Source organism: Dendropsophus ebraccatus, chromosome 4, assembly GCF_027789765.1.
Source record: "Dendropsophus ebraccatus isolate aDenEbr1 chromosome 4, aDenEbr1.pat, whole genome shotgun sequence".
In the NCBI taxonomy this organism is placed as follows: Eukaryota; Metazoa; Chordata; class Amphibia; order Anura; family Hylidae; genus Dendropsophus; species Dendropsophus ebraccatus.
In genome coordinates this window covers 128,622,515-128,646,580 of record NC_091457.1, presented here as the reverse complement: position 1 = coordinate 128,646,580, position 24,066 = coordinate 128,622,515, and the positions used below count along the sequence as shown (strand labels likewise).

General features: G+C 42.6%; 1 protein-coding gene across 1 annotated transcript in view; it reads right to left on the bottom strand.

Moving 5' to 3' along the window:
- Positions 1 to 24,066, bottom strand: part of ARHGEF3 (Rho guanine nucleotide exchange factor 3) — a 220,109-nt gene that overhangs the window by 160,316 nt on the left and 35,727 nt on the right. The window contains exon 2 of the mRNA XM_069967001.1: positions 1,691 to 1,757. Within this exon, the coding sequence (XP_069823102.1) occupies positions 1,691 to 1,757 (67 nt within the window). The remainder of the gene's footprint in view (positions 1 to 1,690; positions 1,758 to 24,066) is intronic.

The window sequence follows — 24,066 nt, the reverse complement described above, 5'->3', positions numbered from 1 at the left end:
TAGGGTCCCACATATGGACATATTATGGCTGCAAGTCCCAGCCTGACCACCCACTCTAATTATCCAGATTGACAACTGTTAGACTGGGTCATGAAACCTGCATCAGACCGGGACTTAGGGGCCCTTTCCACGGAGCGATAATCTGCCGAATCGAAGCGATAATCAGCCGAATCGGCCCAATTCGGCCAATTATGGCTCCGTGGAATAGAGAGAACGATCAGCCGATCATCGTTCCCCACCAGCGCATCGCTACGGTGACCGACCATTTCAGCAGCACCATACATTACCTGTCCGGTCTGCAGGTCTTCTCCTTCTCCCGGGGTCTTGCACGCAGCAGCTTCGGAGCGGGGCCAGTGATTGGCTCAGCGGTCTGTCAGTTCAGACAGCCCAGCTCCGAAGCTGCTGCAGGCGGGACCCCGGCAGAAGGGGAAAACCTGCAGCCCGGACAGGTAATGTATAGTGCAAGGGCTGCAAGGACATCGGTAACGATGTCCCTGCAGCCCTCGCTTAACAATCATCGGGGCCGTGGAATAGGCCCAGTAAACGAGCGCCGATTTAGCAGATCTGCGCTTGTTTACATTGGCCATTGGCCCGTGGAATAGGACCCTTACATCAAAATTTGGTTGCAATAATGGGGCTGTAATACGCTTATACACTTATAGCTATGAGATTCTGGAGGGTCACTGATTTAGAGATTTAATCACATTTTTATTCCAGATTTGGATCCCCCCCACCACCTCCATAAGGAGAAAATTTGCTTTCTATGTTATGGGTTATATTTGCCTTCTTATGGATACAGGCCCCAGGATAACAGGCTGAACTGAACAAATTTTTTACCCTACGAACTATATTACTATGTGAGGCTATGTTCACACTGTATAAACAACAGCCATTCCGCGTGAACAGACGTTGTTTAACGCTACCTACTTATTTATGATCATGATCAATTGGGTAGGTAGCATTAAGCAACAGCCATTCATGCGAAACAGCCATTGTTTATACAGCGTGTGAACACAGCCTACGGTCATGTTAACACAGCGTATGAGACCGTCCATTCTGTGACCCGGCCGGGTCACAGGAAGGTCGGTGTCAGTACAGATAATCCTGGCCGGTACTGCAGTACCGGATGATGTTAATTTCTGATGAATAGGGATGCAAGCGCATCCGTGTGTGCCCACATCCCAATTCACAGTTGCTTGTGTGAACTCACATGTCTGTGTGGCCACTATTCAATGAATAGCAGCCGCACAAAACTGACATGTCAGTTGTTCGTGCGGCTCATTGGAATCCCGTCCAGAGCATATACTATGGTGTATACGCTCCGCCTGGGATTCCATTCATCCACATACAACGTATCTTCTGCATAAATCACAGCGATTATTGCTAATTGCAACGGCCGTGATTTATGCAAAAGATACGTTGTGTGAACATGGCCTAATAGTAAAAAGGTTTATAGATATAACACAATGGGGGAGATTTATCAAAGGGTGTAAAATTTAGACTGGTGCAAACTACCCACAGCAACCAATCACAGCTCAGCTTTCAGCTCTGGTGAAAGAAAAGAGGAGCTGTGATTGGTTGCTATGGGCAGTTTGCACCAGTCTAAATTTTATACCATTTGATTAATCTCCCCCAGTGTATATTACACAACTGTACATATAAAAGTTAACGGGGAAAAAAAAAAACTTACCCCTTTAAAATTCCAGGTTTTAGGAGAAGAAAACAACGAGAAAGAATTTGCGGGCTGCCATGTTGTCCTGTAAGTAGAGAGATGAGAAAATAAGCATTGTTTACTATATGTACCCGGCCGGTATAACTCACAGTCACTCACTCAGCCCAGCTGCACATTTGTAAGTAACAATCTCTATTTCCTGACACTTTATATCAGTTGTAGAGTTTTGTAAACAGGTGCAGTAAATAAGTGCATGGATAATGGTGGCCAGAAGACACCCAATACCCGGGCAGCATCACACAAGCTGCAATGGTAACAGAGAACATGAATAAAAGGACACTTCACATAAGAAGATAAACTAGGGATTGTCTCATCACCTTAAGGCTCATTTACTAAGCTCTAACAGGAGCCTTGGCCTAAGTCAACCATTAAAGAAAACACCACGGAGGATTGGTTTTATGTTGGAAAGTTTTGGGATTTAGGGTGTTTAATGTATATATTCTTCTGTAGGGTTACCACTATTGTTTTCTTTCAAGGCTATGGAAGTTATAATGGATGACAGGGAAATCTTTGTGATACAAAATCTTACATTTTAAATAGTCTAAATTCTGGCTGAGCATTCACCCCAGGATACCAGCACTAAGCCGTACCTACGATGCTGTAATAAGGCATAGTGACAGGATAGTCACTAATGCATTCAAATGGATCTGTCAGCATACTATGCCTCGCTTTAAGTGCCCCAGAGTACTCAAAATAAAACTTTTGACCTGTACAGACAACAGAAGCTGAAAAGAGGGGAGAAGCACCAGCAGAGCTATGCTTCTCCCACTCTGTGGGTGCTAGAGAAGATGTCTCATGCCCTTTCAGTAGCAATCCATCAGGGAGACACAAACAGAACTGGGAGCAAATGTGCTTTGCGCACCTTTTTAGTGATCGTGGGGGTTTCAGCACTGAGACCATAATTGATCAAAACTTCTAACAAGACTCTACATCATGTCAAAAGTGATTTTCTTTCTTAAAGTGTCATTGGCAATTTAAGGACAATAAGGAAAATGTTCCGCTCTCCTACTGGATAGTGCAGCATAACAAAATATTGCACCATTTGGCAAACAACAAGTATCAAAGAATACGGCCATTGGGGGGGGGGGGGGGGGGGCTCCCACTGCCTCTCCCCACTCATGAGTGACCAATCTACAGTATATGTATATAAGCTGGCATCAATCACTGGTGATAGAGGTGATGGAAGTGCTCCCCTCATGAATACAGGAGACTCCTTACCTTGAGTCTTCTACATTCTTTAATATTGTCCCTGTTTAATGCTGGACTAAATAATACTGGCAATGTAGTATGCTGACAGATCTGCTGTACATAAATGGTTCTCTGGTTCACCAGTTCGCTTCTACAACCAAGATTTTTGTAGTTATTCCAATATATCCAAAATGCAAAAAAAGCAACAATATCATCAGTTTTCTTTGAAAATCACTTTTTGTCTAAAGCTCTTATGCAGACCTATGAGTCTCCATGGTAACAGACTACAAACAAGTGTCAGAACATCAGAAGTAACCCTTGTCTTGCATCCTTACATACCATTTAAAAAATGGAAGCCATGACCTTACTACTGGGGTTGTATAGGATCAAGAAAATGTTTTTTATTGGGTTTACTTTTCATAAAACTATAGTTCTGGGTCTTAATTAAAAATAATAAAAAATTGTAATAATTCAATTATAATTATAATCCATTTATTTGGCAGTCTAGATTAAACAATGCAGATTATGGCTTCTTTAGAGAATAACACTTCCAAAAAAAAAAATAATAATAACACAAACCCATCACAGGTAAGGAAGCTGTTGAGGTGATTGATGCTGCTTGACCCTGGTCAGTGACATAGAGAAGAATCCAGCTCTCAGTGAGTGAGTATATGATGTCAGTGACATGCTGTGGTGAAATAGGCCACTTTCCAGAGAATGAGTCTCCATCAGATCAGGCAGTCAGCAACGAGATTAATGAGACCACCTGGATAGTCACTGACCGAATCCAGATGTTTATATCTTGGACTATATCCTGCTGTCTGTGTGTTTATACTTTTATTTCATTCATTAAACGTTTCTGTGTCTCAAAAAATAAGGCAGAACTTGTAAAACTAGTTTATGTGGTTTTTTTTAGTTGGACTGCTAGAGTTAGATGAAGAAAAGGGGATGAGCCATCTCCTACCATAGTCCTAATGAAAGGACAAGGATCGACTGTATCCACTGAAAAACTGAACACTTTTACTGTGAATTTGCTTCATTTCCCTATTTATTTCTATGGTATAAACAGGAAAGAGATCTGTGTAAAGCTGCAATCACTTTATTTACATGGGATAACACAATGAGGTTTTCCGTAAAAGCTGTTCTAGAAACAGTCCCTTTAAAGAGAACTTGTTTGCAGTTTCATGCTGCCCGACAGATGGGCCAAATAAAACACAGACAAGGTGCATGATCCTGACACACTATAATTTACTCTGAATAGGCATCATTATAAAAGGCCAATGGGAACTTAGTAAGTAGTCACAGGGGTCGGCCCACAGCTACTCTTCACCCTGCTGTCCATGAGTGACATGTCTCTCCTTATACAAACATACAGACAGAACTGTCACTCATGGGCAGGGGGCGGGGAGAAGCTGCTGGGGACCTCCCCAATCCCCAAAAACTACTTACACTGTTCCTGGTGGCTTGTAAAAACTAAATCATGTCCTTCTGAATTGTAGGTGTATTGATAAATCATAAGTAAATCATAGTGTTTTAGGATCACACCCATGTCTGTTGTTCTGGCACTAGGCATATGGATTTCTGCAGGGCCCTTTCAGATAAATCAACCAGTTGCAGAAGTTTCTGCAACAATGCTACTGAATATAATTTGAAGCCTAATGCCCATAGCAATTTTACATAATCTAAATAGATCAAAAATTATTTACAGAGAATATAGGTGCTTTATAATAAAATTCCATCTCCCTGCAGCAGCCTCTAGAGGGAGCTCACTGCAAAGGAATATACACTTATCTTATTGAACTCAAATTACAGTAATATGCAGAGCTGCCCCACTTTTATTGGCCGTAGTGGTGTATGGGGCTCCCCTAACCAACCACCAAAAGATAATGTTGGTGGACATATGGGTCGGGCATGATGAAAAGTCACCTCAAAACCCTTTTGTCTTGGGAGAGATAAGCCACAGCCAGAGGTCTATGTTTGCAGAGTTTGGGTTTGAACCAACCTGGGTGTGCTTGAGGTTCGCTTATCTCTATTAACTGTGTCCCTCTTTGCTCTTCTGCACAAGCCATTTTGCATGGAATTAAGCCATTCTTTAGCTTCAGAGCACAGATTTTAACTCTCTTTACAGCCCGGTAAATAACTCAGCACTGACAAAAGTTATTATATACTGTATATACTATAGACATAGTAATATAAGACAAGACAAAAAAAACTTTCCAATATGTCTGATTTGTACCCTATTTCTAAGGTTCATACTTCACTTCACCTCCCCATCAGTAACACAGCATGAATCATACATGAGTTGTAGCCATCACTATACGTCTGGTACAAAGCCCGGCTGACAGGCAGATCCTCAGTTTTCAAAGAAGAAAATAACTTTTGAAGTTCAAAGCCGCGTCGTTCATTTGGTCGCTGAACAACTGGTGGGGTCTCTAATTATGTAACCCTGAAATTGTGGTCTGGGAAATCTGATCGGGGTTTTCCCACATAAACTGCACCTCTCCCTCTTCTTTCATCAGCACTGCTCCAGCTAAAAATCACAAAATATTTTGCAAGTGTCTCATTTGACCTGAAGACTATAAAACTTATTGATGTGTCCTGTAAAACTGTGCCCTGTGCAATAACTATCTCAGGACTAAGTGAGTAAAATTCTTCCAGTGACAGGTCAATGACTGTCTTCTCTACTTCAGCTAAAAAAAGAAATAAAAAGCTGTGTGGTCCTGCTGATCTGTGGACGACATTTGGAAAACTGCATCTGAATTAGCAATTTGATGATGTCATTTGTGAACGCGGCAGTAGTACCAATTACTACAAACCAAAGGCCTGAGGACGCTGTGCCTTACAAATCGGTGACGCATATGCCATAATATAGCCGTACCTGTATACGCATCTGGGTTTTATATGGGACCAAAAGAGGGAATGTTTTTCCTTAAAGTGTACCTGTCATGACAACAAACTTCTGACATGTTATAGTCACATGTCAGAAGTTCGTATCATGGGGTCCAGGCGCCGAGACCCCTGCCGATCACTAGAACGAAGGGGAAGAAGCGCTGAACGATCTTGCCCCTTCATCCTCGCTCTCATTGCTAATGTAGCAGTGAATGGAATTATAATGGAGCTTATGGAATTTCTAGTAGACGTGATTTTCGGAAGTTCCATTGGCTCCATTCTAATTTTGTCCACTGCTACATTAGCAATGAGAGCGGAGATGAAGGGGAAGAAGGCACACTGCAAAATGCTTCTGTCCATTCCTACTAGCGATCTGCGGGGGTCTCGGCACTTGGACCCCCACTGATACAAACCTCTGACATGTGGCTATAACATTTCAGAGGTTTGTTAAAAATGACACACACACACTTTAAAGAGAGGGAAAGCTACCTCGAAAAGGTGGCGTCAAAGAGCTGCTTTGCATATCCTTCTCAGAATTATTAGTGGAGCATCAATAGCCTATAAGTCCCCATATGTCTTCATAAACAACATTATAAAAGACGACAATAAGCCTCATTGCAGCCAGTCAGCATCCTGTTCTGCACTGACAAGAGGCAATAACCACAAAACAGCTTTCTCCAAAAAGTTAATGCCTTCTTCCAGAGAGTTTTCTGGCTTGGCTTAAATCTCCAGTCTTCTCTTGAGCCTTCTTACTAAAGTCAAACATTGACTTAAAGGGGTATTCTGGCGCTGATAAAAAAAAAAAAAAAAAAAAAAAAAAAAGGTCCATGAAGCTCCAGTTGGTGTCTTCATTTTTTCTTCACTTCCTGGTTTGGGCTTTCCCATGATGCACTGTTGTCTTCTGTGATGTCTAACTGACACTGTAAAACTGTTAGATGGCTTACAGCTTGCTCATCCTATCAGATCTGAACAACCTGTGTCATTTGACAAAGAGAGGCTGGCCTACCAGGGCTTAGAACTGCCTCCCTCTTGATGATGTCATTGTCACAAAATGGCTGCCACAGAGCAGCCTGGGGTCAACACTCATTAGGTAAGAAGGAGTTTACTTCACTTCCTGGTGGGGGATTGAGGGGAGAAAAGATAGGGAAGGGGGGCAGATAGGTGATTGAAGCATATTACAAAGTTATAAAACTTTGTAATGTGTTTCAATTAGAGGTAAAAAGCTTTTTGCTGGAGTACCCCTTTGAAGAGAACGCTACCTCAAAAACACAGCGACAGTCCCCTCCGCAGCCAGCCAACACCTTGTCTGTACTGATGAGGCAATAACTGCAAAACAGCTGTCCACAAATGTTAAAGGGAACCTGTCAGCTGTGATGCTGTGGCGGAGCCTGCCAGACCCCCCAGTGGAGCACGGCCTACGTAACCCTTCCTAGGAGTCCCACTGCTGGATCCGGTGCGTGGGTGGAGAAATCACGGCCCAAAGCTGAGAGCTCGCATTATGCAAAGCAGCAGAGAAGAGTTAACATCCAAAGAAAACTGCTCCAGTCATTTTCTATCGACGTCGGATTCATCTCTACTGCTTTGCATAACGCGCACGCTCAGCTTCGGGCTGTGACTTCTCTGCCCAGGGACCGGATCCAGCAGCGGGACTCATAGGGAGGGTTACGTATGCCGGGCTCCACCGGGGGGTCGGGCCGGCTCCGCCACAGCATCCCGGCTGACAGGTCCTCTTTAATGTCTCCTTCTGAAGAGTTTTCTGGCTTGGCTTAACTCCCCAGTCATGTTTTAAAGGTAAACTATCAGCAGATTAGCAGAATCTAATCTGCTGATATGTCCCTATTGGCACTGAGGACAAATGTAAGTTTTAACCTTCATTCTCACCACCCTTTTCGTGGTATCAGGAGTTTACTCTTTATGCTAATTAGGCAATTTGGTGCACTAGGGGTCAGGGGTGGATGGGTGCACTGGGAGGAGTAGCCCCGCCCCCTGTACACCGAAATGTCTAATTAGCATAGTGTTTAAACTCCAAATAGCATGGAAACGGCTGAGGATAAGGGAAACGGCTGAGGAGGAAGGAAAGAAACATTATTTTTGTCCTCAGCATCTCATGAACCATAGGGACATATGAGCAAGTTAGATTCTTCTAATCTGCTGATAGTTTCCCTTTAGAGACTCTTACTGGAGTCAAACACTGATTTGAAAGTAAAGCCATCTCCAAAAGTTGAGGCCTTTCCCTCTTCTCTGTTTTTTTTTTTTTTTTTTTTTTTTTTTACTGTAGGCCCCTATATGTAAATCTGGTTGAAGCAAAGCCTCCATTTCATACAGCCCAGATGCGTAGCTAGGATTCACGGGGCCCCACAGCAAAAATCTGTAAGGGGCCCCCTTCTTCTACACATAACACAAAACACTGTGCATAGATAGATAGATAGATAGATAGATAGATAGATAGATAGATAGATAGAGATATATGCTTTACTGCTGGTGCACTGATAACCCCTGACCTCTGCATGGAGCTCTGCACATTTTCCTTTCCTACTTGGTTGCAGCTGGAGAACAGAGATCAGAGGTTATCAGAGCAGTGCAGCAGAGATCGCTGTCTTCTGCTTATTAACCCTTTTTGTGTTGCAGCACTTACACACTGCAGTATATAAGGGGTAGCAGAAGGACACACAGTCTTACCTTCTCCCCTAGGTCCCCCTCCTGCACGGGCCCCATAGCAACTGCCTACCCTGCCTCTATGGTAGCTATGCCACTGATACGGCCATACTTTTTCACTTACTTTACTAGGTAAAATCTAGAATTCCACTTCTTTTTTTTTAATCCTCTGCACACCACTGAAGTGCACAGTCCAATGAGTCTGTGTAATGCTGTTTAACATTGTCGATTATACTTTGAAAAGTGGACATGTGAAAGTCTGTATTAGGGTTTAGAGCAAAAGTCATCTTACATCAAACAGAGAAAAAGATGAAAGATGAATGCTCTGCGGACAGACCGCTGCCCCGCACTACAACACAAACACAAATAAACGGATCTGTGATTTTGCTGGGGCCGAAGCCAGCCCCCAGATTATGTTCAGCTTTAGACATACATTCCGAGCAAGTGCTCAGACGTATAATGTGCTTTGATACTCTGCCAGGCCTCTATTATCTGTTCTCAAGGTTTTATATTCAAATTCTGCAGATTTTCTTTGCAGCGTGTCTTTGTGCCAAGTAAATAAAAAAGTCATGAGGTTATTTTTTCCACTTTGAAAGGTAGAAATGAAGAAAGAATTCAGCGGAGCTGTCAGGTATACAGAGGCAGATCCCAAAATCTGGCTCTAAAGCAGTGGTTCCTCAACCTACCATAAGCCATTTATGTTGCTGATGTGTCTTCTTAACCCTTAGAGGACGGGGCCAATTTCAATTTTTGCATTTACGTTTTTCCCTCCTTGTGCTTAAAAGGCCATAGCACTTGTATTTTTTCACCTAGAAACCCACATGAGCCCTTATTTGTTGCGCGACTAATTGTACTTTGCAATGACAGGCTGAATTTTTTTATAAAGTGCACTGCGAAACCAGAAAAAAATTCAAAGTGTGGTGAAATTGAAAAAAAAACCCAAACACATTTCTTTTATTTGGGGGGTATTCGTTTTTACGCCGTTCGCCCTGGGGTAAAACTGACTTGTTATATATGTTACTCAAGTCGTTACGATTACAATGATATGTAACATGTATAATTTTTATATTATCTGATGGCCTGTAAAAAATTCAAACCATTGTTAACAAATATATGTTCCTAAAAATCGCTCCATTCCCAGGCTTATAGCGCTTTTATCCTTTGGTCTATGGGGCTGTGTGAGGTGTCTTTTTGAGCCATGATGTGTTCTTTATATCGGTACCTTGATTGCGCATATGCGACTTTTTGATCGCTTTTTATTACAATTTTTCTGGATTTGATGCGACCAAAAATGCGCAATTTTGCACTTCAGGATTTTTTTGCGCTGACGCCATTTACCGTGCGAGATCAGTAATGTGATTAATTATTAGTTCAGGCGATTACGCACACGGCAATAGCAAACATGTTTATTTATTTATTTGTTTATTTTCAACATGGGAAAAGGGGGGCGATTCTGACTTTTATTAGGGGAGGGGGCTTTTTACTTATAATAACACTTTAATGTTAACTTTTACACTTAAACTAGAAGACCCCCTGGGGGACTTCTAGTATAAGTGCACTGATCTCTCATTCAGATCTGTGCTGCATAGATATGCAGCACAGATCGATGAAATAGGCACAACGATTGCTTCCGGCTGCTGCAGCCGGAAGCAATCGAGTGCCGAGCCGGGATCAGCGCCATCACGGCGCTGACCCCGGAAGGGGCAAGATGTGTGGATCGCTCCTCCGGGACAACGTCCCAGAGGAGCGATACTCCCCACTAGACACCAGGTAACAGCTGCATTCGGTAATCGGGTGCAGCTGTCAACTTTTTCAGCTGCATCCGATTACTGTAATAGTGGGCACGGCGATCGGACCGTGCCCGCTAATACCCACGGTCCCGGGCTACACGTGGCACCTGGAACCGCGGCCCCGCTCTGAACGCCGTGACGTCCAGGGTCGCCTAAGGGTTTAATCAGGGATTGGGAACCTGTGGCCCCCAGCTGTTGCAAAACTACAATTTCCATCATGGCAGGACTGCCAAAGCTTTAGCTATGGATGGGCAGGCATGATGGGAATTATAGTTTTGCAACAGCTGGAGGGCCACAAGTTCTCCATCCCTTTCTTGGATAGATCCTTGGGTCCAACTGGTACCAAGGTCAAGGTGCGATTGCTCCATTTCAATCCCCTATATCTATACAACCGTACTTTCACAGGAGCAATAAGGGAAGAAGTTGGTGTAATTTGTTTGGTGGAAATACCCCTTCTGGAACGGTCCCCTGCATTTGATCTGAATGAAAAGAACTCCCGGCATTGGTGTAGATCCAAATTCAGGCTTTTATTCACATCTCAGTCTTTCCTTTATGACCTGTTCTCTGTAAATAGTCTGTTCCCGGCTTTGGCTTCAATGATCTGTCGGATAAATCTGTGTATGTAATAGGGCCCTAAGTGATTTTTAACAATTACCGATTAGTGATAAACAATCATAAACAAGAGCTTTTGGGAAGAACCTGAAATCGTTCAACGTAACACACAGTATGATAGTCATTACGATCGTAAGTATGATTGTTACTACGATCATTTACTTCTTCTGAACCCAGAAAAACAATGAACAATGTGTACAAATATGAATATTCATCGAACATACAGCGAAAGATAGCGAACGATTACCGATGATTTTATGGTCAGCTTAAAAGATCAAAAGAGATCAAAGAGGCTGTACTAGGGGCTTTAGCCTAAGGGGAAGCCGACATGACAGGGTTTGGAGGGACCAGCAGCTTGTACAGAGGGGTCAGGAAAAGGGCAGCAAGGGCAGACAGGGCACATGGAAGGGGAGCTGAGCTGGGATTGGTTGAGGGGTCTGAGGAGCTTGGGGGAGGAGGAAAAGTGATATAAGGGGCTACAAGGAGGGAGGGGACAGCCACTTTTCGGTGAACTAGAAAAGTACTGGAGTGGAATCTCCCACCTTCCCTCCCTATGTTGGTGGTTGTGACTGGTGCCGGGTCCGGGTGAGGGACAGGTTGGTTTTGGGTTGGCTATTGTGGTTTGTCGCAGCGGCTGAGGTGGGTTGGCGGAAGGGTCCTCGAGGTTGGAGTACATTACATGGGGATAGGGGTGGTGGTGGGGGGACCAAGTCATGATTATCCATTGTAAACCAATCTACCCATCGTAGGTCTGTCTTTCTTCAGACAGCAGAGGATACCTGGCCATCCATAGACAGCAGGTCCTAGCTCAGGACATGGGGACCTACCTGCTGTCCTATCAGTCTGGCAATATGTGACCTGATGCTATGGAGCACTAATTTGCTAAATGTGTCCCGCTGTCCTTCATGACGCTGTGTGATGCAGTTCAGTGGAGTGAGCGGAGCTGGAGCTGAAGCTTGTAGCTTGTTCACATTATGGCCCAATGAACTTCTGCTCAACACAAACTGTCTTAGATAGTAGAGGTCTGCCGGCTAATCCATCTGGTTTTGGCAGGAACAGGCAGACAAGCTAGGATGACTGATCATGAAGGAAATATTGGTCGACTATATTGGATTTATTCTTCAGCTGATCTGTGCCAAAAGCTGCTTGGATTCACTCCGCCTTCTCATTTAGAGGGCATTTATTATCCGGGCTGTTCTCTTATTTGCAGCAGCCGCCAGATGTTACACTGCAGATTTTCAAAGGATATTCCATCTTAACACATGTATGTAAGAACCAAAGATGGAGGCCCCAGGGGAGGAGGGTTCTCCTGACTCCTGTCTGGCACACTATGTTCACTGTTTCCATAGCTCCCATAGACTTTACAGCAATGGCCACCTCTACAATTCATTGTACTTCTTATACAGTGGATCCCCCCCCCCGACCTACGATTGATTCAACTAACAATGGCCATCATAAGCTGAATACAACATTGGTTCAGCAGAAGATTGTTAGGCCATGATGGGAGTTGTAGATTCACATCAGCTGAACAGCCGCAGTTTGGGGAACACTACTTCAGGGGATATGGATCTAAAGTCAAAAGGTGCTTTTGATCCTTTGGAGCCAAGAACATTACTGACAATTTTTTGCTCTAATAAAGTTGTGATGTTCTTATTAAGGCTTAAAGGGGTTTTCATGGACTAAATAAATGATCCTAGGCTAGGCTATCAATGTCTGATCACTGCAGGTCAAACTCCTAGGATCCCTAGTGACAAATTCAGCCCAGTCCTACCTATGTGAATGGAGGTGATGGCTCTGCCAGGCACCACCAGTTATAAAAGACACCCTGTGCCTGGACTATGAAAGGACGGCGGTACCTTCAATCTCATGATCGGCATAGGGTTGCAGGGCTGAGACTACTACCGATCAAACAATGCCTTTGTTATGGATAGGAAATCAATGTTTATTCCCAGAAAACCCCTTTAAATTAGCTGGACAGGAGAGAGAGAGAAAATAGTGGATTTCCCTCTAATTTTCCTTGACTTGAATACTGACTATTTTAGCAACATTCTATATTTCCACATCCACAGGAGACATTGTCGCAGACACAGCGGAGTCTAACAATACCGTCTATTATCATTTTAATAATATTTTAATATCACAGTCTTGTTTGTGCAAAATGTTTTGGGAGTTGGGTGTATTCCCCAGCCGGATTCCTGTGGGAACGGTTCCGAAAGATAAGTCTTAATAAAGCGATCATCACTATTTGTTCATGGGGAGAACTAGTGCTCTCATATTATCCATAGCTGGCACGCTCTTGTTCCTGTTATCAGGTCTGAATCTCAGAGGGATTCTAAAAGAAAATGTTACATCATGTATTTCATAACTCTTATTATCGCCATGTGGGAAACAGCTAAAAATGGATGTATTAATCAGAGATGCCTTAATACATGTAGTTTCAGATAAATTCTAGATGTTTTTATGGTATCTATTAACCCATTAGATAAGACTTTCCAGAGAAAAGAGCAAATCAGTTTTGACAACCACAGAAAAAAACATTGATTATTTACTTAAAAAGGAAAAAAATGCCAGTCGAGGAGCAGACCAACAACTATGTACAGACATGTCAGATGATCAGCTCTGTGGAGGTTTTTCCGCCGGAATCTTATTTGCTAGTTAGGTCAACATAGAATCAAGTTCACACAATCATGTTTGTAGTCGAAAGAAAAAAAATAAAAAGATAAAAAAACAACCACCTGTTTTTCCCCCACCATTGTGCCCCCTCAGCCCAAGCAGTCACAATAGTGTTCTGCCACCACTCCAGAAGTCACGGCAGGTCCCCTATTTTCTCTAGAGTGACTATAGACAAGAGCCCTTTGCCACTATACTCCAATTGCAGTGTCTCCCTTGTCACATTTAAAGCGACTCTGTACCCACAATCTCCCCCAAACTGCTTGTACCTTCGGATAGCTGCTTTTGATCCAAGATCTGTCCTGGGGTCTGGTCAGCAGGTGATGCAGTTATTGTCCTAAAAACAACTTTTAAACTTGCAGCCCTGTGCCCAACAGCCGTGACCTAGATTGTGTATGCATTAGGCTGGCCCACCCTCTCTGTCCCTCCTCCCCGCCCTCCTCATCATTAGGAATGCTCCAGGCAGATTGTCTCCTATACCTCAGTTCTGTGAATAGTGAACATGGGCTGGATCGTTAAGGCACCTGTGTAATGTTCAGACAGGAGAAAATGTTTCAGTGGCATTCCTAATGATGAAGAGGGTGGGGAGGAGGGACGGAGGGGTGATGCAAGGTTAGGGCACAGATACTACAAGCCACGGCTGTTTGACTCAGGGCTGCAAGTTTAAAAGTTGTTTTTTTAGGACAATAACTGCATCACCTGCCGAACGGACCCCAGGACAGATCTTGGATTGAAAGCAGCTATTTGAAGGTACAAGTGGTTTGGGGGGGTCAGATTTTGGTCAGATAAGAAACACATAGCCGCTTTCTTCCAGAAACAACAATTCTTGGAGACGAAAGTCCTGCTGTTTCTGGAAGAAAGCAGCCATGTTTAGCTAAGCCTAGATAACCCCTTTAATGCAAGCCATCAGAGAAGCTCAACTTAAAGGGGCTGTCCGGAACTTACAGGAAGTGGGGCAACATAAAATAATGTCATGTGTGCTGCCCAATGGTGGCCTCTTTGGTCACATGCCATCCATATAAGAAGAGACCACTGAGGCCTAGCAGTCTAAAAATCCCAGCTAACCCCTTTAAACAGAATGTGGCACCCTTTTTTTTTTTTTTTTTTTTACTGATTAGAATCAGATACTAAAACATGTAGCAATTTCACTTTTTGTGCATTGTTATGGGGGCTCCCATCTTGCCTGAGTTATTTTTAACAACACTTAGGGAGGCATTTATTAAGTCCGGCGTTTTTTACGCCGGACTTAAAAATGCCCCCGCAGCTCCGGCGGTACGGGGATTTATGTAGAGGCGGACTGCCTGTACATAAATCCTGTGCGCGCCGGTGCGCACCACCGAAAACCTACGCCAGCTGAGGACTGGAGTAGGTTTTCGGCGTACATTTGGGCGGAACGGATGATAAATCACGCGGACTCTGAGTCCGCGCCCTCCGTTCCGCCCACTTCCCGCCTACTTTCCGCCCCCTGGCGTACTCGGCGGAAAGTGCCGATTTGCGATTATTTTATTCGCAAATCGGCCATTTGCGTATAAAATAATACGCAAATCGGCACTTTCCGCCAAAAATCATCCGTCCGCCGGATGATAAATGTGGCCCTTAGTGTTATGCTTTACAGAAAGCCTCATTATTTAAACAATAAGTCATTTTCTGATAAGTCACATTCCCTTTTAAATGGTCGCAGCAAGGCAACCATTTCTAACAGCAACCAAGGAGCAATGCATCTACTTCTGCTTGTCCTGTAGTCACAGCACTTTACCACTTAAATAGTCACTGTCATTTCACTGTCATTTCAAACAGCTTCTCTCCATGTGGTTCTTAAAATATTTATAAATTGCCTCATTTACCAAAAATGACTCCTTACCTCTAGGTATCGGTCCCTCTGATGTCCATTGTCTGTTGTTAGAGAAATTTTGTCTCTAGTAACAGTTTTATCAGGACAGAACACAGGAGTGGGGATGGAGCTTAGTGTGTGTTTCTTGCAGTGGGGAGCCAGAGAGCCTGAGAAAGCATTGGCTTTGTGCCTGTTGAAGATATATTGCTGTATGTTTACTGTGTTGCAGCATCATCTCCCCCTTACCCCTCCTATAGCCTATATCATCATCACTATAATTGCCAGTAGCTCGGTGGTTAGTGTAACTATTTCCTTGCACTGTTGTTGCAGTTTCTTTAATTTCTGCTCACATAGCACATTACAAAGCCAGTGCATCATTGACCCCTTCTGACTCCACATGCCTACATCTATAGAACTGTACTGTATAAATCATCAGTACACCAGCACCAACCTGTACAGTTGACATTTACCAACTCTGTCATTGCATAGCAAAAAGAAGTATGTGCTCTGCTGTGATTGGCCAGAGAGGTAACGGACAGGAAGACCTGAGTGTGTACTTATGGCAAACAGCCCAGCACTGGTCTTGTCTCCTACAATGGAGGGAATGAGAAATAGCTGTACACCATAAAAAGCGCTGTCTGGGGCTCAATAACAGCAGTGAGAGCACTAGAATCATCATGCCGCTACCCTGATGGGTAAAACCATGCAGGTGATTTTGATGCCCTGTGTATTTTAGTATATACTCAGGATTCCCTGATAGTTAACTTTTGTACCAACCGTGGCACTACCAGTGATGGCTACCACACCCAAACTTTGATTGCAGATGGCACCTGGACTCGCAGCTTTAGGCTATGTTCACACGGCATGTGAGATCGGCCGTTCCGTAGCCTTGAAACAGTGGCAAGCCCAGGTACAGCCCACAATTATCGGCCAGTAGCACCGCCAGATGGTAGGGGGAACAATCCTCAACTTTTCAGTACTACAGGAAACCATTAGGATTCCACTAGATTCTTAAAATCTCCTACGTTACAGTATTTATACTGCCAGATGTCAGACCAAACAATGTCTGTAATGTCCAAGAACGGCCCAACTGATAATGCCGTCATATCTATTTCTATATAACAAGTGTTACAATAGCAGTGCTGTTATCTAGACATAAACATGTGACATATGTATATATAAACTGGGATAGCGTTATGTAACAGACCAAGGAACGCTTGGAATGACATAATTCCTAATAAACCAGATAAGAGCTCATACCGCAGGGAAGGTTTTGTTCCACAAGGGGCCGAGGAACAGTTCCATCTTCTGGATAATCTCAATGGAAAGTTATTTTCGGTAAAGACAATCAGTGAGGTTAAGGTAGGTTACCATATAGTCTAACCATAAACCTATGTCATCATGTAGGTGCTGATTTGTGTTTAAACTGCATGTTGGTGCTACAAAGTAAAAAAAAAAAAATATATATATATATATATATATATATATATATATATATATATATATATAATTTTAATCAGGTTTTGTATTTCTTTGTGTTTCTGCTCACAATTTTATTTTAATCTGACACTAGGGCAGACACAATAGGCCATTTTCTGCAGCTTGTCACACACACATTATATATATATATATATATATATATATATATATATATATATATATATATATATAGTCCCATGTAAAAGGTAACGAATGCTTATTTCTTGAATGATCACTGGGGTTTTATATATATATATATATATTTATATATATATATATATATATATATATATATATATATATATATATATGAGAGAGAGAGAGAGAGAGAGAGAGAGAGAGAGAGAGAGAGAAATGAAGTCTCAGCTTGTGGCTGACTTGTAGCAAAATGTAGATGGATTCTTCTTGTCCAATCTGACTGGTTAGCAAAGAGATGAGGCGTTTTTCTCCTTGTTTTACTAAAACAAACTTCCAATAGTCTTCCAGTACTTATCAGCTGCTGTCTGACCTGCAGGAAGTCTTGTAGTTCGTTCAAATCTGACATGGTGCTTTCTGTTGGCACCTTTGTCCATGTCAGGGACTGTCCAGAGCTACAGAGCTATTCAAGTTTTCTATGGGGACTTGTTACTGCTCTGGACAGTTCCTGACATAGACAGAGGTGGCAGCAGAGAGCACTGTGTCAGACTGGACAGAGTACAACACTTCCAGCAGGACATACAGCAGCTAATAAGTACTGAAAGTAAATATAGAAGTAATTTTCCAATGTGTATAACTTTCTGGTACCAGCTGATTTAAAAACACTTTTTTTTTTCTCTACGGAGTGCCCCTTAAATGGAACAATTCAAGACTGCCAGGTATTATATGCAATAACCCTTCAAACTATCTAAAGCATCAATGTTTATGCGTAACAATACAATCCAGCAAACAGTACACTCTGCACCATATTATGACTGATTTTTTTTCCCTGAATCATACGTAACTCTATGTATCTCTGCTACCAAATAAAAGATCAAGGGAAAAGATTAATTAAAAAACCCTCTCAGAAGTCTACACCCTGGCAGATACAATGTCTCCTTCATGCCAGCTCCAATGTTCATCAGCATGAAATGACGGAAGAGTCAGTCTGTTAAATGGGCTTAATCAGATTAGAAGGCAATATGAGTCCACAGTTAATAGGGAGATGTGACATGTCTGGGCTACGGCATGAAGAACAAACATAAAAGTCTCAGGTATACGTATGGTAATAGATCATCTGTAAATACGCTGTTTGACATATAGGAATCCATATAAAGCCATGACATATTTATTTGATCTCCCTCAACTCAATCTATTCACCTCCCTTTATCACTCATTGGTAACACACGTGAAACACCAAGTTTGGGGTGCTGTTCCGAGCAAATGCTAACCTTTTGTGATGTGTTACATCATTTATCAAGAATCTATCAATTATGGCAAACATGTGCAAAACCAATGCCCACATAGACCTATAGGATGCCCAAGTCAGCAACGTACAGCCCACATCCCACCCCTGGGTCCAATGCATCATATCAGCACTGGCTCTGTCCCTTACATCGTATACTGCCGTAATGACTTAATCAATATAAATAAACACCAACCGCATTGCAAATGGTTTACCAATGATTTATTGTGATCCCAAAATAACATGGCTTCCCATGTGCATCAGATTCCAGTACTAGTGCTCACAACGTAAAATATCAATAGACCCAGTGCTAATTATATGTGGTGACTGAATCGTGTGTGTGGTCCCATCTTCTGGCTCATCCAAATTAAAAAATTTAAAAAAAAAATCTAAAAAAAGCCGATAATCGACCCATGTAAAAGTGGCAGCGATCAGCCGAAGACGATTATCAGCTGATCGCATCTCGTGCCTGCTGAAAAATGTATCTTTATCAACTGTATATCTCCCTGTGCAAACAGGGGTTTGTGCAGCCGAGAAAGATAAAGAGAAACTGACAAGATATGTATATAGGATATGTATATATCCGTGCTGTCAGATTCCAGATCACAAGCAGCTATGTATACTTACCAGCCATGCTGCTTGTGATCCGCCATCTGTCTCTCCAGACCTCTCGCCAGCTGTATCTTCAGGCCCAGTCTCTGTAGTGTCCCAGTACAGGTGTGTCACTACGTCTTGTCTATCATCTGTCTAAAGGTAACTCAGGTGTCACACTGTGGGATGATGGGTGCCTTTCCGCACTGTCCCCACTTGGTGTCTCACTCTCCCTCGTTTGTCCTATGCACAAGGGTTGACTGTTGTCTATTCACTGTTCTGTTCCAACCAATCACTGGTGCAGATACCACACACACTTCTGACCTATTATACTTCTTTCTCCTCTTTCTGGTATGTTCATCACCAAAAGAAGGTTATTCAGGAGGTTATGCGGTCTTCTTTTTCTGTTTGCTTCTCTCAACCGTAAGTACAAGGATTTCTTCTGCAACACTAAGTCACTCTTTACACTATCCCGATAGAGTACTGGACTAATTAGTTCCCCCAAGGCGGTCCCTGTGCAGCCTGGCCGATAGGCATAGACTGCTGCTTGTGATCTGGAATCGGACAGTACGGATATATACATATCCTATATACTTATCTGTGCTGTCAGTTTCCAGGTCTGAATGGGCGATACAAGGATCATTCATGCAGCTCATGTACTCGATTTCTCGTGCCGTGTAATGGCTCCTAACTTCTAGGTCCAGTATCCCTCTATAGGCCCCTACCATTCAATATAAACAAAAAATGTAGAAGACAATAAAAACATGAACTTAGGATGAGCCTAAACCATTGCAGGGCAAGTCAGGTGAGCGGCGGCTGTCTGCACGCCATTTAATCTCAATGAAGCAGAGAGGATACATCCCGCTCCACATGAACTGTTACCAGAGAACTGCAGATGGCACCTCCAGACACCGAAAACAGCCGATAAAGCTGTTCTAACCCTGGGAGGTGATGACAGTGACCTGAAGACCACACAGCCGCATACGGCTTTCTATAAAAAGACACATACCACTAAAACTAAACTTTAAAACGCATATCTTGGTTTATATCCTTGAGTTTCCTCTTCTGTTCAGACTCTATTTTGCCGTTACTTGGTCACTTGATAAATATTGAATACTGAAGGGATTGCTGCAGACTGGAAAACACTACAGCACCTTCATTTTGCGCACCACAGCTCCATTCATTCTCTATGGGGCCATGAAAGAGAACCAGAAGCTCCATTCGGCTCTCTTTGGAATCTCCATAGATGATATAGGTGGAGAGAAGGGTCAGATGTGTTGGATTTTCACCGTCCGACCCTTATGTTCTAGAGGACATAAGCTGGTGACAGACCTGCCTGGCTGCAGCTCACACCTTCTCTCCCCATAAAGAGAACTTTTAGAGCGACGCGCAGCAGACCATTGCTGCACCTTCAGATAACAGAAGGCTGCTAATTAGAGATGAGGGTTCAGGTTCGAGTCCATCCGACTGGGGCTGCTGAACTTGGATAAAGCTCTAAGGTTGTTTGGAAAACATGGATACAGCCAATGACTATATCCATGATTCCCAGATAGCCTTAGGGCTTTATCCAACTTCAGCAGCCACCGCTAATCAAATGCCGATCATTCGGGTTCGGCAGGACTCGAACCCGAACCCGGTTCGCTCATCTCTACTGCTAATACATTAGATACAGGAAAAGCTCTAGGGGGAATAAGTAAAACTTTTCCTGGTACTTCTTGCTGGGTTTTACAAAACCTTGCATCAAAAGAAAAAAAAGTAGAACCCAAACATTGCTCTTGAATAGATTTTGGGATTTAAATAGTAAAAAAAAGTTTTCCTGTGAAAAGAGCTCCACCTACTGGTGCTTTAACAGTACTGCATAGAAAAGTAATTATTGTGTATAGAATAGAGAATGATCTCTTATCACAACCTACTTTACCTACTTAACAACTGCAGGAATTGGTTGAGAATGAACTGTAGCATATATAAATAACTGTGGAAAAAAAGCTGGGAACTATGAACGGGTTACTGTATAAAGTAATAAATCCATTTTGATCCCTATAGTTTGGCAAGTTGGTAAGCCAAACTCCAACAATCGAACTCCAGTCTCGACTGCCAGCTCATGGCTCACATAGTAAAATGGTAACATGAGGACTTTTACCACCAATGACAGTAAATATTCAGGAAGCTAGGTAACTACTTATTCAATATTTAATAATATATTAATTATATTACATTAAATGGCTGGATCCCCCAATCCCCTGAGTGATTCACTATCTCTAATCAGCCAGAAGCAGCTGCTGCGACTTAACTGATTGTGCAGAAGTGTGCAATGAAATTAGGGCTGTGTTCACACATGTTGGAGTTTCATTGCAGTACTACAGCGTATTCACAAAAATGATGCAGTAACACAACTAAATAATGCTAAGCGGCAGAGAGGATCAGAGCCGGAACTGCCAATCCCACCTGGAGAAAAAAACAAGGCACGAACAGTATATCCAGTGTAAGATAATAACGGATAAAGTCCTTATTGTGGGACTCACTTCACAGATAAAAGATGCTTGATCATAATATGTGCGTGGAGATTAAAAGAAAAAAAAAATTATTAAATTAAAAAAGTTCTTTACTTTATTTCAATATCGGCGTTACAGGTAGAGAAAACAGTGCTGTGTGGTGTTACAGGTAGAGAATACAGCGTGGTGTGTGGTGTTACAGGTAGAGAATACAGCGTGCTGTGTGGTGTTACAGGTAGAGAATACAGTGCTGTGTGGTGTTACAGGTAGAGAATACAGCGTGCTGTGTGGTGTTACAGTACAGTGCTGTGTGGTGTTACAGGTAGAGAATACAGTGTGCTGTGTGGTGTTACAGGTAGAGAATACAGTGTGCTGTGTGGTGTTACAGGTAGAGAATACAGTGTGCTGTGTGGTGTTACAGGTAGAGAATACAGTGTGCTGTGTGGTGTTACAGGTAGAGAATACAGCGTGCTGTGTGGTGTTACAGGTAGAGAATACAGTGTGCTGTGTGGTGTTACAGGTAGAGAATACAGTGTGCTGTGTGGTGTTACAGGTAGAGAATACAGCGTGCTGTGTGGTGTTACAGGTAGAGAATACAGCGTGCTGTGTGGTGTTATGGGTAGAGAATACAGCGTGCTGTGTGGTGTTACAGGTAGAGAATACAGCGTGCTGTGTGGTGTTATGGGTAGAGAATACAGTGTGCTGTGTGGTGTTACAGGTAGAGAATACAGCGTGCTGTGTGGTGTTACAGGTAGAGAATACAGCGTGCTGTGTGCTGTTACAGGTAGAGAATTAAGTGTGCTGTGTGGGTGGGAACACAATGAAATTATAAAGTACTGCAAATAATTCAGTAACACAATAAAACTGCAATGTGTGGACACAGCCTAGATATTCTGCAACAGCTATGGGCGGGGAATGGGCAGGGTGGAGGACTGTGATGAACAGCTGAGGAAAAGCATTGCATTCTGGAACCTGTAGTACTGTGTACAACTGCTCAACCAGGAAGTGCAGAAACACAATATAGAACAAAAAATAAATAAATAAATTAATAAAACTGGGATAGACAGGTAAGTAATGCTAAATGCTTCTGCAGTAGGTTCATTTTTTTACCTCTACCTGGAGTTCCCCTTTAACTGAATTCAATCAGTATAAGGCTAGGTTCACATACAGTAAATAAACATCAAAATATGCCCATCATTTTGACTGAAAATAAAATAGTGCTTAAACAGGTTTAAAAAAAAAAAAAAAAAAAAAAACTATTTTGCAAAAGCAGGTCATAAAATAATGAGCATGTTTATTATTTGGATGGTCATACGTAACCAATTACGGCCGTTATACTATACAGTGCATGCACTGTGTGCAATTTCCCATTGACTTTAATGGAGCGCATTATCATATTACATATCCTGTCCTGCACGGCAAATGCACACAGCTGTCTTGTGCAATACAGGAGAAACACTTTTTTTAAAAAATCTTCAAAAATTATAGATACTTCTAAAATTTGTTGTGGCATTGGCTAAACTGGTGGTTAATAGGGATTGGGTTATATCCAGAGACCATAGAGAAATCATATACATCAGCAGGAGTGATAGATGTCCTGGGTATAATAAATTCCAGAATCTTAGGAGTTAAAAGTTAACAGCAGCCACAATATTTTCATGTGATGCTCATTACTCTTTCTAGGGAAAAAAAATAATAAAAAAAAACTAAAACACCCACTATAAACAATGAAGATGTTGTAATCCATATTCCACAGCATTAGTGAGTGACATTGTTGGGACAGCCACCACCCCTTCCTCATCGCACATGACAATTTACTAACATATGGCGGTTACTAAGGAGGCTTGGGCTTTATTTTCCCTATGACCTCAGCCTGTCCTCACTACGGCCGGATATCGGTGATGGAGCAGCTGCCGGCACATATCACTGGAGCTGGATCAGGTCAATGGGGCTGATGCATCTGCTCAGTCACCACCATGGAGCACAAAGCTCATGTGTTCTCACTGCCACAGGAAACAAATGCAGGACTCATGATCCATATCACTACTTATAATTGAGTTATTGTACTGTTTAGATTGTTTTTCTGTGTGATGTAAAAAAAAAAACATTTGGGTAAATAAATTACGTTAAATTATTTAAAGTGAATGTATCATCAGGTACAATAGCTTTTTTATTTTTTACCTTAGCAGATTGTTGCCGGCATAGAGATCCTGATGTTCATGTTTTTTCAAACGCTGCCCGGTTCCCCTGTTTGGCGCCAGTGTTTTCCCAGCCCTCTCAGAGCACTAGGTACAGGCCCCCCCATGTGACATGGCCCCTTTAGAATCAATGGAGCCGTGTCACAGAGGGGAGGGTGTATTGTCACAATGGGGGTGGCAGGCCTGCCCCCGATGCTCCAAGCTGGGCCGCAGCTCAGGAAAAGACCTGCACAGAGCGTGGAAACGGAGCGGTGTTTCAAAAAAAAAAAAAAAAAAAGGAGCATGACACCGGGATCTCTAAAAAAAAAAAAAAAACGATGTACCTGATGATACAGCTTAAAATTTTCTGCTTTGACATAAACAAGTGTAAGCAGTAACCTGTATTCAATTCCCTGCAGCACCCCTACAGGGGAGTTTAAAGGGAATCTGTCACTATGTTTATTCCACCTTAAATAAGGGCACCATAAACTAGTGAGAAAAATGCTGAACAGATCGGTGTATTATTTACATCATTCTAAG